General features: G+C 41.8%; 1 protein-coding gene across 5 annotated transcripts in view; it reads right to left on the reverse strand.

Annotated features, from left to right (window-relative positions):
• Positions 1-19,331, reverse strand: part of ACVR1 (activin A receptor type 1) — a 137,603-nt gene that overhangs the window by 25,355 nt on the left and 92,917 nt on the right. For 4 of the 5 annotated variants that reach the window (XM_077830000.1, XM_077829996.1, XM_077829998.1 and 1 more), the window contains 4 exons: positions 17,538-17,637; positions 14,426-14,572; positions 9,049-9,324; positions 3,782-3,979 (listed from right to left, as the gene is read on the reverse strand). In XM_077830000.1, the coding sequence (XP_077686126.1) occupies positions 3,782-3,979; positions 9,049-9,324; positions 14,426-14,572; positions 17,538-17,637 (721 nt within the window). The remainder of the gene's footprint in view (positions 1-3,781; positions 3,980-9,048; positions 9,325-14,425; positions 14,573-17,537; positions 17,638-19,331) is intronic. The other variant, XM_077829999.1, reaches the window with a different exon arrangement.

Here is a 19,331-nt window from a genome sequence, read left to right on the forward strand (position 1 = left end):
GGCTCTGTCCTCACAGGAAAGTTTGTTCTAAAAGGCTGCCAGCCTAGAGTAGTTAATCATACTTGGCTAGCAGGGCCTGGTAATTGGTCATGCAGAATCACAAGCCCGCAGAGATCTTTCTCCCCAGGAGGGCCAGTTTCTTGGAGCCCTGGTCTGATGGGGTGGTCCTTAGGTATTGAGACCTATATGTTCCATAGCAGCCTGTACCACCAGGGAGTTGGGAGCAGGGTGGGAGAACAGGAATTCAGCTCCCTTTGCCAAAATGAAATAGCACTTCTCAGCCCTTTTAAGTGCGTGTGGGGGAGGGGGTAGAAAAGAGCACATAGGATGCTGGGGGATGTGCCAGACCAATCTCATTGGTTTCAAGATGGCCTTGTTAACTGGGAGAGCCACCTTACTGGGGCCTGAGGCTGCAGAATGTTCAACAGGCGACGATGAGTCTCGGGCTTCCTCCAGTGATATCTGGAGACCACTGGCCACTCTTTGTGGTAAGTCCTGTTATTGCTTATGGAAATGGAGACATCAGTACCCGTGGTTCTGGTTCAGCATCTTCCTCCATCTCACACACCAATGGAACTGGTTGTTGGTGCAAGGAGAAAGAGTGCAAAGACTCCTAGGTGGGTGCTGGACATCTGGTATAGGGATCCCATAGTCCCCAACAGGGCCAGAAAGAGGGGCCAACTGTTTGAAGGGGATCCCATGGCATGGGGAACCATTGGTCCCAAGGTGCTCATAAGGGTAGCAACCGTAAGTCCTTGATTGCCTACCCAGGCTTAGGTCTCTGTGACGATGAAGGAGGGGCCAGCTCATCAGATTTGTCCAAATCCAAAAACTGCTCCTTCTGTAATGTCAGAGCCATCAGTACCAGGGTAATCCTGCTTGATAGTTGTAAGAAAGACCGCTCCTGGGACAACAAAGCAATATAGTCTTCTGGTATAGTAATCTCCCTCAGAAGGGCCAAGCTAGAGGAGAGGGGAGACTGTGGGTGGGGGAGGAAGATATCCTCTGGTGCTATATAGGTCTCTGTGCACCCCATGTGCAGGGTGTTCTGATGGTTGGCAACAATGGAACCAGTACACCCCCAGTCGTGGGGTGTTCTTCAGGCGGCTGTATCACTATCGCAGAGTCTGAAGCTACACTTGTGGAAGGGACTGGAGAACAACGGCCCTTGTGCTTCAGAACTCGAATCACCAACGGAACAGGATCCTTCTCCCTACGCACCGAACCCTCCACCCTGATGGTTTTTTGGCAGAATCAGTTCTTTAGGGTCTGTGTGTATGGGCTCACCTGACCTTGATGGGCTCATGGAAGGAGTGTGTCTCTTACAGACAGTCCTCAACAGGGATCTGTCCTTGTGCCCATGAGAGCATCCCTTACTCTTATGAGAAGCCTTGGAGAGTGTGTCTTTGGGCTTAGACACTGAGGGTTCCACTTCTAAGCACATACACAGAGGGGTGCTGCTCGTTTGATGAGGCCGATGTACAAGGGGGTCTTCCTGGGCCAGATCAGAAAGGGGCTTTAGAGCCTTCTCCATCAAGTCTAAGGTGAAACTCATGAGCTGTGTGAGTTCTTGGTGGAAACGAGCGACAAATGCTGCATGTCATTGAAACATGTGTCTCACCTAGACGGTCGGGACAGAGCTGGTATTAATTCCTTTTCTGTCAGTGACTAAGGCAGGAGATACAGTTTTGAAGATGGGGAGTCTGGGCATGGTCCCTGACTATGGGGAAGGCGTCTCCAGCCTGGGGAAAGCAAACTACACTAACCTAAAGAACTATTTACAATCTTATTTACAAGTTTTCTGAAAGGATGACACTGGATTCCGACTCAGACCATGCAGAGGTAATAATGAACTGAGAGGGTGTTGACCCACACTACTACTTATATCCTCAACTCGGGAGCACGAGGAGATCTAATGCGCATATGTGGGACAAAGGACATTGCTTGTTAAAGTCTCCAGACTCAGGAGTATGGTGTCCATGAGTACCCACATGTGTAATGCACAGAGGGACCAACACTTGAAGAACAAACTTCTCACAGCTAGCTAAAAAAAGTTCCATATTTAGTTGAAACTATAAATGTCTTAATTGAAAACTGGAATGAAAAGTTTCATTGTGCTATAGGCGGACAGTTTTGAGACAAACTATTGTGCAATGTGAAAAGGAGTACTTGTGGCACCTTAGAGACTAACCAATTTATTTGAGCATAAGCTTTTGTGAGCTACAGCTCACTTCATCGGATGCATACTGTGTTTCCATAAGCTTTTGTGAGCTACAGCTCACTTCATCGGATGCATACTGTGTTTCCACAGTATGCATCCGATGAAGTGAGCTGTAACTCACGAAAGCTTATGCTCAAATAAATTGGTTAGTCTCTATGGTGCCACAAGTACTCCTTTTCTTTTTGCGAATACAGACTAACACGGCTGTTACTCTGAAACCTATTGTGCAATGTGAAGATATACAGGCACCCCATTAACTACCACCAGTCCTGTTAACCATAGCTATGAATGGCAGTCAGTCAGTAATACTGAAGCACACATTTTGTTCTCATCTTAATTTCCCTTGTGGTCTTGGGTTCGGTTACCTATCGCACAGTTGGTTAAACCACCACCCATCCAACAGAACTCTCATTAGGACAACTGGTAATTAGGTTTCCTTTCCACAGTGCTCAGTGTTTAGAAAGAAAAATATGCAATTTCAGATAAAGTTCAGAATCTAAATCTCAACACAAGCTCATTGTTACAGATCAAATCTCAAGGCACTCAACTGACAAATTGCAACCCTGAGTTTCCAAGTATTGAGAAATAGTCTCTCAATCTTTTTTACTCCCTTTTTAAAAAGTTCACCAATAAAATATTAACCAAAAAAATTGATGATAATTTTATATCCACACAGAGAATTTGTTCACAACAATTTCTTCAGTAACATTTTTTCACTTCTCTATTTAACCATCCCTTGTAGCTACCTCAACTCATCTTACTGGAGAGAAGACATACCTTACTTCTAAGGCAGTGGTTCTCAACCTATTTACCACTGTGGGCTGCATATGCAGCTCTGTTAGGTGGGCCACATCCACACACTAGATATACTACCTGTATGGCCCTGAGGAAGTCACATGGGCAGTAGCTGTGTGCTGATTGGGCCACAAGCAGCCCACAGGTAGCAAGCTGAGAACCACTGCTATAAGGCCACAACCACATCACTTCATGGTTCAAAAGCCAGCTCTTGAGACACCAAAGCGATCCCTGCTCTATTCTTTAAGAGTGCAATGTGTTTAGCCTGATATACAGCAAGCACACCCCGGAACACATATCACTTCCCTTCTCTATATTGTCCTTTGGGTTCCCTAGAAGTTCTCACTTAAATACCTCAAGGAACTAAACATGTTTGAATGGGCTCCAGCATGGGGAGCAGAGTAGAGTTATCCTCTCAGGACATCAGAACACCTCTCGGCATTAACATTTCAGTATAATAGTTAAAATCATACATAAACCATCTTCAATTTGGAATTCAACAAGGGTTGCTTTTCACCATATCCCATCCGAAGTTGGCGAAAGCACTTTGCACATCAGATATGAGACAACATAAGTCCTTCAAAGTGGGTGAGAGTTCAGCCTAAGCATCTGGAATACGAACACTTCAGAGGTACAGTATTTTCACGTTGCCCACTTAGTTCAACAGGAAAGCGTGCACTAGAATGGCAGATGCTTTTACTGTTTCCCTACCTCTCTTGAAAAAGCAGAGGTATGAGTCCTAAAAAGAAATCCTCAAATACTCACCATTGCTAACCATACGTCTAGCTACTTCCCAGAGGACTAGTCCAAAAGCCCAGATGTCAACCCTTTTATAAGAGTCAAAGCAGTCCACTTGAATGGTTTCATCTAAGACTTCAGGTGCCATGTAGCGCTTGGTACCCACACGGGGGTTGTTCCCCACATCCAACTGATTAGTGCTTTGGGAATGCATAACTGCAAGACCTGAAACAAAGAAAGCAGAGTTGCTGTTAAATCATTTAAAAAAAAAAAACTGAACTCTAGTAGCACATGCAGTTAGAGACTTGAACTGTATACAAAAGTTGGTACATATTCCAAGGACCACAGAGGTTTCTTAAAAACAAGCAACAGACAGGGTTCAATTGTCCAAAGAGCAGCTGTGTCAGCTCCAAACTAGCTGCCAAATATCAAAAATAGCCTGTTTGGCCATAGACTTAGACCAACTATCTCTTACAAGATTACTATTAAACATGTGTATTGCACTGTTATAAAATTTTATCATTCCAGGGATTAAGTGTTTGACAGCCACTGGATGTCACCGTTACTCTCTACACGTATAACCAGGCAGCCAGGAATCTTATTTAAAAAGAAAACAATTCTGCCCTGAGTCCAAATGTATTTATGGAACTTTTGGGTAGGCGGATACATCGAAACTGAGGGGGAAGAGAGCTTTCTTTGCAGAGAGAGGAAAAAATACTGCATGACCAATATGTATACTGGAGTAAAAAATAAAGCTGAAAAACAGCAACACATATGTAGGTCAGAAAGTAAACATCATCAAAGGGGCCGGAGATGAGAACCACTCAACCTGGTTTATGCTGATCTCCAAACATTTAAGTAAAGAACATTATGTGAAAGACTAAATTATAGTAAATTTGGAAACACAACCCATTTTACCATGGTAAACAGGCAGTCACTCCAAAGTAAACAGTGACAAGTGCAGGACAACATTAAGCAATAAAACAGAAGACAGACTCTTCCTGACTCCCTTAACAACGTCTCCTACTTAAATTTAACACAAGCTTATTTAAGACAACTTGATAACGCTTTAACAGCAGACTCATAGAAGATTAAGTCACAGGATTACTGGATTCCTGAATATTCCTTCAAAACACGGTCTTTTTTCCACAGTAACAAGGATTTGGAAAAAAAACATTTTTCTGCTGTTTAAGTGCACTTCCAATCAATTTGGAGTTCCTACAAGAACTTGCACAGAACTCGAAATGTGCAATCTGTTAACCCCTTCACTGGCTAAGGAAGATAATACACTAAGTCTTTTAATCAGATAAAGGCACCTCCAGTCCTTAAGTATACATTCCCCCTTTCAGATAGAAAGACAAATTTTACAGAGCAATTTTCCTGACAAACTTTGAAGGTGTCAGTACTTTGGGGGAATTTGCTGATATAACACTATCCAAACTGGACAAAATACAGGTTTCTCTTACATAAGGTTCAGTTGAATGACAGGTCAAGGGCTTAAGACTCAAGTTAGTGTTTTTCTACACTACAAAATGAGAAAGTGTTGCAACCAGATCCTCAATATGATGGTCTCTGTACTGTAGGTGGTATTTAGAGACCAGATGTTTCACCGTTTTAAGTGTACTTGCCTTCCACTTCAAGAAACCTAGGTGAACCCAAGTGCTACGCAGGGTCTCAATTACTGCCAGACTACTGATTTTGACAGGAAACATTTAAAGGAAAGATGGGAAGAGTTGGAACTGATGCAGCTTCTTGGTTTTGGACAAGAAAAAAAGTCTTATTTTACATCACTATTGGGATCATTAATGGCTTCCATACAGATATTCCATACTAAACATTGCTTGAGTAGTTATGTTATAACCTCCTCAATTTCCTTAGCATTTTTGCATCTTCTCTAGGAAGGTCAGTACTTGTTTCAGAACAGTGACATTCACTGCACTATTCTGTGTCCTGTACTATATGCAAGTCTTCTGCTCTCTTCTACAAAGCTATTGCAATGATTTATTGTGTATGTGGATTGCTTTTATAGTTCTCCCAAACTAACTACAAACTACAATTTTCCTAAATCCAGTAACTTGAATACAGACATTCATTAAAGTGAAGCCACCACATACACACTTGGGTTTCTTTATTAAAAAAGGGATTATCTATACAGAAAGTATGAGGCTGTTTGCTACAATTGTAAAAAACCTGCAAGCTAGGTATTTCATTACCTAGTTCCAAAACATTCAAAGCTTTAATTTCAAAGGACTTTCCTCCCTAAACTTCTAGTTCATGTCCAGCCTAGATTAGTAGCAACTGAAACTTGTTACCATCAAACTGCCATTTGGCAATGAATTTATTAGTTCCCCATCCAGATCTTAGAGGACAGGCGTAACCAGCAGAAAACGAGCTCTCTTGAAGACACTTTCATCAGGAAAGATAAGGACTGAACAACAATGAAGAAGTGATCCCGCCAGCGACACCAACGTAGGGAAGACTGCACAGATATTGTCTCTGCTACAACTGTTCTATAAACAGAGCTGCTCAGCTTTGAGACAGTTTTCAGAGTTTTTCAGTCACACTGAAAAATGAGAGCAAGGGTGTGTACACAATTGCATGTACACAATTTTTACTCCTGGGAAAATTCTGTGCAACTACGACATGCAGAAAAGTGTCCGCCCCTCACACAGAATCCCTTTGCTTCCTTGCAGAAAATGGTTTCTGTAGGGAAGCAAAGAGAAGCTGCACCAGTACTCACTCACCCCTCCCCAGCAGCTCAGACTGTTCAGGCAGCAGGGGGAAGAGGTAAAACCACAGAGCAGCTGGGGCTGGGTCAGATCAAGCCCCAGAAAACGTCCGCAGCTGAAGAAAGTTTGCACCATTTTGGGGTTGGGGGGAGAGAGGGAGGAGAGAAAGGTGTTTTGGCTGCATGGGAGTTGGGCAGACAGGGGGAGCAGCTCCCTGTACAGTGACACTCCCCCCCAACCCCCTCCTGCATCAGGAGCCCCCTGCACCCAGAGCCTCCCCATTGAACCCCCCCCCCCCCGCCCTCACCCTGCTGAGCCTCACCCCTGGCATTAGGAGCCCTCCATACTCGGACCTCCACCACATTGAGCCCCAACCAGCTGCACCTTAACCCCCCAGCACCCCCACCCACCCACTGAGTCCTAACCACCTTCAGCATGCCTCCCCTTGCAGGATCCTATTCCCCCGGCACCCAGACCCCCATACCAAACCCCTGTGCATCCAGATTCCCCTCTGCACCCAGACCCCACACCAGGCTGCCCACACCCAGACTGCACCACACAGAACCTTGGTACTTCAGAGGGAATTCTGCACCAAAAATAAATAAATAAATAAAATAAATAAATTAAAAAAGACATTTAACTTCTGCAAAGTTCTGCATATTTTAATTGCCAAAATAACACAATATCATCACACCATTTTCAATTATTTGCGGACAAGAATTTTGAAATAAATTACCAAAATAACTGAAAATGGTGTGATGATATCGTGTTTATTTTGGCAATTAAAATATGCAGAACTTTGCAGAATTTTAAAATATTGTGCACAGAATATTTTAATTTTTTGGCACAAAATTCCCTCAGGAGCAAATTTTTCTTTTAGTTTATACAATTAAGGAATTTCTTAACTGGATGCACTGGCAGATCCAGAGCAGTGACTTGGATGGTAATACAATGCATAACCACTTGGTTCTTAACTGCACTTCTCTAGCCATCAGAAGCTACACTTCACTACAGTTCTATCTACACACACTGTTGCTAAAAAGGTAGGCACAGAGAGAGACATCAGTGTTGGAAAGGAGAGGAATGAAAGAAAAATCAGATCAGAAGAAAATGAAGACAGGCCAACCATGCACAAAAGGACTCAATACAACCTGTAGAGGAAACCGCTGTTTTGGTTAATCCCCATTAGAGATAATGAAGGAAGAAGAGTGCTCCATAAATAGGTGGCCAAGATTTTCATATTCAAAAAGGCCATTTATTTTTCCCACTGGCAAAGTTAGTCGAACAGCAGCAAATACTTCTGCTCCTACCTGTGTAACATACACCCCTCTACTATACCACTGCGGTCTCCAGATACCACTGCAAAAAGGTTTCATTTCACTTCTGTGGTGCTGACTCAATAGTGAAATAAATGCTGCCCCCTTCTGGTGATGATTAAGTATCAGCTTAAAAATGAACTCTACAAAACAGAATTTAAAGATGTGTATTACTTATTTCACTAAATAAAATATCCATTTCCTGTTTGAGATTCCCTCTGTGGACTCTGAGGAGCTGTCCCCTCAGCAGAGATACAGCTAGATTGTTACTTATTATGGGAGCACCTGCATTTATGCTGAACACCATTTACGTGGGATATGGTCAGATCTCAATGTGTGTCACAGTCATAAGACCCAGTGATGTTAATGGGAATTATGCACAAAGAAAATCTCAGAATCAAGTCACACAATGTTTTTAAATCCAGCCGATTATTTCCTTACATTCAACATGCCTTAAAACAACTAGTCTATCACTTTTTTCTTCCCTTTGCACAGATAACAGAAGCATCGCACCATAATGCCTTGTACATTAACCAGTCATGTTGCTTTAATCATCCCTCTGCATCCCCCGGCCTAGAAATTGTATTTATTTTTTTAAAAAATACAAGTAACTCAATAAAAGCCTGGTTCTGTGCTCACTATCAATGGTGAAAGTCCCACTGACTTCAGGGAATGCTGGATCAGGCCTATAGGTGCCAGGGAGTTAAGTGTTCTATTTTGTACAATAAGTTTTACAGGCAAAAATTTAGTAGGATTTTAAGATTTAAGTAAAAACATTTGGAACAATAAGTGCATTATTAGTAAGAGCCCAGTTCAACCCAACTCCCACTGACCCCAAATCAGAGTTGGATCAAGCCCTAAATTGCCCCCCTTCCCTTTTGAAATGGAAGAATGGAAAAAGTTCATTAATTTAACATTTAGAGAGGAAAAAAAGTTAATTGGATCCTAAATATTATCCATAAAGCCTCTAAAATGCTATAGACTAGACATTATTAATGAAACTGTGAAGTGTTATTTATTGATGAAGCCTGCTCTGAGAATGATCCAAAATGTAACATCTGTTTCTGAAATCAGAAGTGGTACTAAGTTTATTCAGCTGGAACAACAGGATAGTACCTTGTAAGTGCCCCCTAGTGGCTGCCTTAACTTCCAAGAAAGTTACAAATTGCTCAAAGTACCTTAAAATTTATCTACTATATTGGTTAGTTATGGAACATGCAGTTTGTGTTGTTTGGAAACTGAAACTCACCTAAATCTGCTATGCAGCACTGCCCATTTTTTTTAACAAGGATATTTTTGCTCTTCAAGTCCCGATGGGAAATGGCAGGCTTCCCCTGGGTCCCAAATATCTCTATGTGCAAGTGTGCAAGGCCACTGGCTATGGACAGGACTATTCGTAGGCAGCTGACAGTGTCTAACGTAGTGAGCTGTAGATAGTCGTACAGAGATCCCATTTCATGATAGTGTGTAATTAACCACAACTGGGTGCTAGAGTTTCTAGAAGTCATATCTGACGCAATAAAACCTGAGAGGAGAAAAGCAAAGAGACAACAAAATTAGCATACACAGATGTCAAGTCTACATCAAGAGGTAAAATATCATCATCAACAACTTATAATTTAAAACTGAACCGAAATATAATCATACTTGTGAAAGGCCACTGTGTAGATGACAAATACTAAGATGAGGGAGCAGTCTTAAATTGCATAAAATGCAACTAAAATGTATTCACAAAAATGCATCATACCTTCATTTGAATGACTACAACAAGATAAAATTGCAAGTTACGGGTCAAAACCAAACAAGCTTTTTAACAACTAAAATCCACAGTTTAAAATTTCATGTTAAACAATGTCCTTTATTTGGATGTTGGTTAATTAAGCAAATCAGTTTTAAATACGAATTATTAAACTGTTTCCCAATAATTAAAATAACTCAGTATTTGCCTTCTACTGTAATGAAAACCAAGTCACTATACAGAATTAGTTTTGGCAATCTAAATAAAGTGAATACTCCTAGCTCTAGCCACCTTGAACTCAATTAAAAAATATAACATACAATACATGCTCACCCCCACCAATCAGCCTGACCTGAAATGCAGCCATAATCGAACGAACCAACTGATACCACATTCCACTTCAAAGCCCCATCATTCACTCTGTATCTTAAACCTTCCCCAAATGCCTGCGAGAACAGGCAAGCCCTGCAAAATGCATTTGAGGTCCAATGATTTGAGTTATTTTGGGTCACAGTGAGGAATGAAACCAGAATTGAGTGGCCTGCCAGCAACTTTCTTCACTTTAAGGAAGGGAGCTCCAGTTTGAGCATCACTGCAACTCCAACACCGTGGCATTGAGAGAGAAGCAGTCCCTCAAATAGGCAGGTCACAGGCCATCTAAATCTTTATTGGTCAAAAACAACACACTCTACTTGAGGCCAACAAGCAGCCAGAGCAGATCACAGAAAATGGGTGTTCCAGGTGAGCTACTGTGCTCAGGAAGCAATGTAACAAAGTTCCTCCTCTGCCTTGGTGGGTCCTGCTCTTATTGGCGGATTTTCTTGCCTCAGAGGTTCACGGCAGCCCACAGTTTGGCCACTTTTGTGGCTCAAATCTGCCACTCACTCAGTTAGCCTCATCACTGGCCAGCATGGGGAAAAGAAGAACAATCCCTGCAGTCTCTGCTGATCCACCTAGTGGATCGGGGAACAGGCCAGAGACCTTCCCCTCTGGTGGAACCCACAGTCCAAGTCAACTCCTCTGGTATCAAGTAGGGAGTTGGGGGGGGATAGAGGGATGGGAGGAAACCGGGCCCGCCCTCTACTCCGGGTTCCAGCCCAGGGCCCTGTGGATTGCAGCTGTCTACAGTGGCTCCTGTAACAGCTGGATGACAGCTACAACTCCCTGGGCTACTTCCCCATGGCCTCCTCCCAACAGCTTCTTTATTCTCACCACAAGACCTTCCTCCTGATGCCTGGTAATGCTTGTACTTCTCAGTCTTCCAGTCATATGCCTTCTCACTCTCAGCTTCTTGCGCCTCTTGCTCCCAGCTCCTCGCACGCACACCACAAACTGAAGTGAGCTCCTTTTTAAACCCAGTTGCCCTGATTAGCCTGCCTTATATGATTCTAGCAGCTTCTTGATTGGCTGCAGGTGTTCCAATCAGCCTGTCTTAATTGTCTCCAGAAGGCTCCTGATTGTTCTGGAACCTTCCCTGTTACCTTACCTAGGGAAAAGGGACCTACTTAACCTGGGGCTAATATATCTGCCTTCTATCATCCCTAGCAAGAAACTGCACAACAAGATAGCTGGGTATGTCACCCATCTGATGAAGCGTATTCAGAGGGGGACTGTCAGAGGTATCTCCATCAAACTGCAGGAAGAGGAGAGAGAGGAGGGATAACTATGTCTCTGAGCTCTCTGCCCTTGACCAGGAGATCACTGAAGCTGACCCAGATACTAAGGAAATGCTGAAGCTGCTGGACTTTGGCAGTCTGTCCAACCTGCAGGTCATGCAGCCCACTGTGGGAATGAACTTCAAAACACCAAGAGGAGCTATCTGAATCCGTTGCTGTGCTGTCACTTTTCCAATAAATGTGGGAAACAAAAACAAAACAAACAAAAAAATCACTCTCCTGTAGCCTTCTGGCATGACCCTGTCACAGCAAGCAGCCATATTTTGCACCAGTTTAATGATCAGATTTAAGATGTAGCCCCATGTAGAGTGCTATAATATCCTAATTTGAATGACAAAGGCATTAACACGAGTGAAGTCCCTCCGAAAAGAAAAAAACACACCTTCCTGGCCAAGTATATATTTAGGGGGGTTGGGGAAGGCAACCAGAGAGTAACAATAACTACTTTATACTCTGTGAGCAACTCTTGGTCTAATCATATCATGAGCACATAGTAGCCAGGGAGTACACCCTCAAATCAAGATATTTCCTTAAAGCTACCATCACCACCTTGGCTTTGGTCTCTTCTGGGCTAAGCAACAAACAGCTTGCTCTCCAGTAGCTGGAAATGCCACTTGGGAATTGCTGAAGCAAAACAAATTAGAAGATCCACCCTGAGGCTGCATCAAGCTGCTCTAGGCACCAAACCCAAGATGCTCTAAATTGCATCCACAGGATTGGTGGACAAAAAGAAGGTGGCTGATTGCCAAGTGGAATTTAGCAAGACCTAGTCAAGCATCTTTAGTCAGATCACTTTTCCCCCTACCAAACACTGGATGACAACAGCTATTATGCAAGGTACCTCAGAGGTAGAGCGAGGTGGAAAGACAACAACTAACTATGGCTGGATTTCTTGATCCTTTCTAGAAAGTAAACTGAGAACAATTTATTTTGTAAACAGAGAACCAAGACCCCCAGAGGTGTCCTAGATCAAAATCAAACCCAAGATCCAGAGGTGAAAGAGAGGGAGCTGCTCTTGTATTTACTGTACAGTCTACAAACTAGTGACCTGAATAGTTTTGGTTAAAGCAATAGAAGTTTGTTTCTATTCACTTGGGAATAAAGTTGTTTCTTTTAAATAAAAGCCCACCGGGATAAAGCACAGGGCACACCCAAACAAAACAAATGCACTTCCCACCCTTCCCCTCCCCCCCACACTTTTCCCTTTAAAATTCTAATTTCTTGTCAATATGACGACATTTGACATTGTGCCTTAAAAAAAAAAAAATCCAAGGAATAACCAGCAAATTTCACAGTAATCTGGTAAGACTGACATGATTTTACTCAGTCAAACAGCAGAACATTGGGAAAGGGTAATATTTCAGCCAACTCAGTGTACTCTCAGGAAGAGAAGCTCAAGATTTCACATTTCTGGAGGCCACAATATTATTTTTGTAACAGCAGAGGAAACTGTTTCAGGAAACATTTGACAAACATCTTGGAGGCTGATCCATGGAGCCAGAAGGGCATTCTCTAACAGGAAAGGAACAAGAAAGAGCCCTCATAAAATAACTTAAAGCGAGACAGGTTATGGGTAAGGGAAAAGTCACCGAGTAGTAAACAGACTACTGCTTTTCATTTTTCAGAATGATGCACCAGTGAAAAGGCAGAGACTAGGAAAGAAAAAGTACTACCTAAATTAAAAAAATGCAACTGTGGTTCAATACATTCAAGTGTAACAAAATTAGAGAAGAAAAAGCATTTTCTTAGGCTTCTAGCTCCAAACAGAGAGTGTGTTGCAACAGGTACAGTTGAGAGAGAGACTGATACAGGGTCTCAGTATTCAATATCGTTAGGAAAGAATGGGTACATATTTATATACAGGAAAAATGGGCTACTTCATAAAGGACAACTCTAATTAAAGTCTGACTTTAAAGCAGATTTATTAAGTTCATACAACAAAAGATCCCTACAAAAAAAGTTAAGAGCATGAAAGGAAAACTAACAACTCAGAGGTCAGAAGCTGTTTCACAGCAATGGTCATAAGGATATGAAACATCTGATCGTGTGCCAGAGCTTGAACCAAAAAGACAGGCGTTTCTCAAATACACATGAGGAGGGAAGATAGTAGCAATAGCAGGAAAATCAGCAAGGAAACGGAAGCGCAGCTGATTGTCAGGCCATGGCAAGTAGCCTGTTTGCAACTGTAATCCTAAAACCAGTGAAGTTTTAGCATGTTTTAAGGTACAAAGGTAGGAACATTTTATTTAAGTGAGCAAGGAGAGGCAGAACTAACCTGTCCTGTTCACAATCATCTTCATTAATATGGTACATTGATCTCTCAGTACCATGATATAACCAGACCAGCTCATGATCTCCTCCCTGCATTAGTGCAAGCTCTTGTGTTGCTGATAGAGTTTGTAGGCTTAGTAAACGTTAATTTCAAATGCCATTTACACCAAGAATATAAAGGTATTTTTAAGAACTGGTAAATCCCAATTACCTCACCCCTGACATACTTTACCCAGACACCACGAAAATATTTCCTAAAGTTTGGTACTACATCTTCGTAGTAACGTCTTTTTCCTTACATAGGCAACTCATTTCTGTGAGCTGCATAAAGTCCAAAGGAATCCTTATACTCAAATCTAAAAAGCACATTAAGTATGCAACAGTAAAAACAGAGTTTTTCCCCTCTTTCTTCCTACCCCATTATGCCTACGTAGATTAAAACAACATTGGGCCTGGATCCAATACAATGACATTGGGCAGCTGTCTCACAACTCTCAAAATTGTCTGGTTCTCCCCTTTGGTCACACTGCAACGTGTGTGTGCGCACGTGTGTGTGTAAAACTACCCCCCCCCCCACGGGGAATAGCGACACACACCCCCTCCCACAGGCTGAGGGAGTACTACAGACCCAGGCTGCACACCACCTTTCTTTTTCCTGACAGCAATCAGCTGATAGCCACACTGCCTGCTTCTCACTAGCTTGTTTTTGCACTAAGGCAATGACACTCTGATCATGGGCCTTTGATTTCAAGGATCAGCCTATAAATCCCTCCCTTATTCCCATAAGGGTGTCTCCCCTCCATTTTCCTAAAAGCATGTACCAAACCCTGGATTTTGAGGGGCACTTAGAAAATTGAGGTGCACACAACATTACTGTTCACAGTTAACGCAGTTTCCTAGTATCCCTGCTTTAGTATAATGGTTGCGATCGTTCTACTTACCTAAAATATTTTCATGCCGCAGTAACACAGTGTTATACAATTCAGTTTCTCTGAACCAGGATTTTTCATCTCGTGAAGAAAAGATCTTCACTGCAACATTTTCTCCTTGCCACTGACCCCTCCAGACCTCTCCATATCGGCCTTTTCCTGACAAAAAGCAAAACGGTATTTTGACCAACATTGTTCATTAGTGTCAGTGAATTACAAGTTAGCATAAATAGATCTCAAGTCAATCCAGTCTAAATAAAACAATTTTGAAAGATAACAAGCTGCACTGCCTGCAGCTCCTTGCTCTCTCTGAAATGCTACTTTAACAAATTAAATGCACAAGCCTACATTAAACACAACATAAAGACTGCGAAGGTAAACACACGCACCCCAATCCATAACTAGGATGTCTATGCACTCCAGCGATATAAATAAATAAATAAATCCCTGCTGAGGGCCAGGCCCACCCTCCCATCCCCTCTATTTCAGGGACTCCCAGGAACTCCACCCACCCATTTGCTCATGCCTTGGTCTCTGTGTCTTCCATCCCATTGTTCCCATTCTCCACCCTCCAACATGACGGGGTATGTGGGTCCCCATATTCCTCTCCCAATCCCTCCCCTGGGTCCCCACTTTGCCTTTCCATCTCAATCATTTCTACACCTCTGTGTCCCAGCCCCTACCAAATCTCCATTCCCCCAACTCTAGGTCCCTGTTTCCATGTCCACCCACTCAGCTCCTCACCCCACTGGGTCCCTGCTTCCCCAGTCACCACCAGTCTCTAGTATTGAGTGTAGAGATTTGCTCACATTCTCTGCTCATGACAATGCATTAGCAGTACAGTGCCACATAGCAGAGCCCAAGTGGTAAAATGTTCTGATAGTTCATGTAAATCACTATACAATAGTGAAAACTAGATCTAAATAAGTCAGCCTCAATTTCAGTGCAATGTATTGCTGCCCCAACGTTCAAGGGTGGGGGGTTGGCACATCGATTCAACAACAGGTGTAATCAAGTGTAAAGAGATATCAGACCCTGATGTTGCAGTGCTGTCACACAGAAGGGATTTCCTGCCCACAGGCTTTCACTGGCAGTGCTATTTAGCCTTCCTATCTAAACACTGCCAACTTGAGCTAACTTAAGAGCAGGCTCAGTTCCAAACACACACGGGACGTTACTATCTGCAGACCAGAGACCATGTAAGATCATCATGTGTATCCTAACACTCCTGGTTAATACAGACTGAAGAAAAAAACCTCACATGTGCTTTTGACACAAGTATGAATGTTTGTCACTACTTAATACATTCCATACCAAGGACAGACAGACAGCAGCACTAATATCATTAAGGCTAGTCAACACACTCATACTGATTTAAGTGTTTTGGCTGGGGTATGATTTTTCCTTTATTTTTCTTGAAAGAAAAAACAAAATTAGTACAACTATCAGTGTGGATTGTGATCCAGAGGAATAAGCTATACTGACAAAAGCACATTTTATACTGGTGCAACTACATCCACACTAGGGAGTTTGTAACTGGTTTCAAGCAAACAGATAAAGAGCTGTACAAAATCCTGTGTTTAGACCAGCAGACCTATGGTAGCAGATGAGATAACTGACTGATGCTGGAGGCCTGTAGCTAGCCTATCTTGAGTTCCATGAGGAACACACCTAGGTTATCATCAATGGATCTCCACTGGGCAGTTATAGAACACGAAGGCCTAATGTGGCTGTAGATAACTGAACTTACTCTTCCCAGCCTGAGCCAATGAGCACAGAAATAGAAGAAAGGACCCAGCAACTATTACCAGCATAGGAAAATGACCTTATATTCTTGCTCCAATAAAGTAAAATCTAAACAAAAAGGTGGAGGAAACAGATTCATTCAGAGATTCATAGAATTTAAGGCCAAAAGGGGACATCATGAACATCTCATCTGACCTACTGCATAGGCAGGCCACCCAATTTCCTGGTTTCTTTCTTTGCGAGAGAGAAAAAAAAGAGGCACATGGATTTATTTCCTTTTCCTAGTGTTTAAAAATAAAAACATTAAGTCACTTTATGGAAAGAGAATTTTTTCCTTCTCCAACTTGTTATTTTAAAAGGATATAGTTGCTTATGTCTTGAGTTAAAATGCAAAAACATTGTAGAGGTAAATGTTTTCCAACAATGAAAAAAAAAAAAATCATCTTGTTACCTTCCTTCAAAAAGAAGAGTGCTGGGTGGCAAGAAGGGAGGGCTCTGAGTTTCTACAAACAATTCCTTCCCAGGTGTCTGGCTGTTGCCAACATGCTCCAGGTCCAAGTGACCGCCATATTTGGGGTTGGGAAGGAATTTTGCACAGAGTCAGACTGGCAGAGGCCCTGGGGGTTTTCATCTTCCTGTGTAGCATGGGTCATTTGCAGGTTTAAGCTAGTGTAAATGGCGGACTCTCTGTAACTTGAAGTCTTTAAATTATGATTTGAGGACTTCAGAAACTTAGTCAGAGGTTAGGGGTCTGTTACAGGAGTGGATGGATGAGGTTCTGTGGCCTTCAATATGCAGTAGGTCAGACTAGATGGTCCCTTCTCGCCATACAGTCTAGGAGTCTAAAGAAAATCTTCACAATACTTGTAATAATGCACCTGGGTACACTATAATTAGCTACATTCTCATGCATTTTGTTTTTACCCCTTAACTATAATTCAGATAACTAAAAGTTTAAAATTGAACACCCGCCGAGTAAGCAGTATTCTTCATATCTAGATGCTTTCAAACACCATATATTCATATTTAAAAAAAGGATTTAAATGTCCCCTTCAAATCTAGCTTATTTGGCTTGTTTTGCTGATCACTTTGAAAGCTATATTTGACCTCTCTCCTTTCTAGCTTTAGCTGATAGAGCTATGCAGATATTGGACCACAGAGCACACACTATTCAAAAGGTGAAAGTATTTTTCATCAAACTTTCCCAAAAAAATTTCATCCAGTGGCAGAAGCATGGAGAACTCCACTTAATAGAAGTTATTTGAAAACATTTTGAGTACTGAGAAGAGAAAGAGGCTGTTTGAATGGAGGTTAGAGCTCAACCTCAAGTGGTACCAGGACTTGATATTAGATATACAAACAAGAGAGTTTTACTAACCTACACACTCTAAGAGCGTAATCTGACGAGCCACTGTTCTTTGTACCAGGAAAGGAAGACCAGAGCCACTTCCAGATGTACAGGAATGGTCCAATAAGTCCTATTTAAAAGGGGAGAGGAAACATTTGAGAAACGTAGAGTACGTAGATTTTTTATCCAAATACAAATGTACATGTTCCCACTTGTTCACACAATATTGATCTTAAGGATTATTAGGGTAGCACCCTGAAACCTGATTAGCATCAGGACCACATTGTGCTAGACATGGTGCAGATAGGCAGACACCCTGCCCTGAGGAGTTTACAGTCTTAGACCACAAGCTATAAATAGAGGCTGGGGAAAAAAAAGATACAAATTTTACATATACAGTCATTTTCTATTGCAACCCACTGTCAGAAGTTTTCTTCACACAACACAAGAGAAAAGAGGCCTCTCAAGTCTGTTCCTACTTTTTAGTTAGCAATTGTACCTGCCACAACACCATTTTCCTCCAAATATTTTTTTTTGTAATGAAAAAGTGATTGACATTTACTGCTCCTACAACTGCCCTTGGGAGTTTGTTTGCTGAATGGTGGCTACTCCGTAATGAAATTCTACCTAAATTATTTTAACATTCTGCGCTGCCTTTGCTTAGCTTGTGCCCCCTCAATCCTATATTTGTCGATCTCAAATGACCTTATATCCGCTTTATTCTCTGTGTTAGAACTTTCTACGCCTCACAGGAGGATTTCCTTCCAAATGATAGAGGCTTCATTTCTTTGACCTTTCCAAATTTAAGACCCTTCAACTCCCTATATGATTATGGGAAAGTAAAAATACAGCTAACACGGCTACCACTCTGAATCAGCAAAAAGAATGAGGAGTACTTGTGGCTCCTTAGAGACTAATAAATTTGTTAGTCTCTAAGGTGTCACAAGTACTCCTCGTTCTTTTTGCTAAAAATGCAGTGTTTTAAAAATCTACATAAGCTTTTGCTTTACCTTTTCAAATTGCAGTACTAGCATATTCTTTTCATTAAAGGTTACCAGAATTGCACACTGCTGTAAATGTGGCCTTGCTAATCACAGAGACAGGAGTTTACCCCTAACTAATAGTTGATACATCACCATTTAAAAAAAACTAAAAATAAAAATTTGCTTTAAGAATCCCTAAAGGGAATCTTACATTTTTAAAGAGATCTTTAGAACTTAAAACTTTTCATTTACCAGTCAAAACTAAAGAAAGATTAAATTTCAATAGAAATGAAAAACCTGAAAGAGGAAAATATACACCTGCTGTAGAAGTTTGTTTTCTTCCATTCTTCCAAGACCTGGTCCACATTCAGATTTTGTACTGGTTTAACTTTCCAGTTCAGGAGTTGATTTTTTGTTGAAATAGTTACACAGCAGTACGACCCCTCTTAGAGTAGATGCAGTTATACCAGTGCAATCCTTCCCATATAGGAATAAGTTATCCTTTCTTCTAGAAAAACTGAGTCCACGCTAGGGGGTTGCACCACTTTAACTATGAGGTATCGTTAGAGCTGTACAACTTGTGAGAGTAGATAAGTCAAGGTCTAGCACAAAGGCGCCAGTTCAACAGAACCGTTCCTATTCAACAAAGCACTTAAAAACACGTTGAAGGCCTACTAATTTTAAATGGAATTTAAGCCACAGGGGCCAAAGCAAGCACCAAAGTTGTTCTTGCACATTAAAACCCAAGATCTGTTTGTTATTAAAAACCTGTGAGTATTCCACAGGGTGGCAGCACGTGAACATTCCAAAATGAGACTTTTTGAATGTCAGTTTTCTAAGT

Source organism: Eretmochelys imbricata, chromosome 11 (assembly GCF_965152235.1).
Source record: "Eretmochelys imbricata isolate rEreImb1 chromosome 11, rEreImb1.hap1, whole genome shotgun sequence".
Lineage (NCBI taxonomy): Eukaryota > Metazoa > Chordata > Testudines > Cheloniidae > Eretmochelys > Eretmochelys imbricata.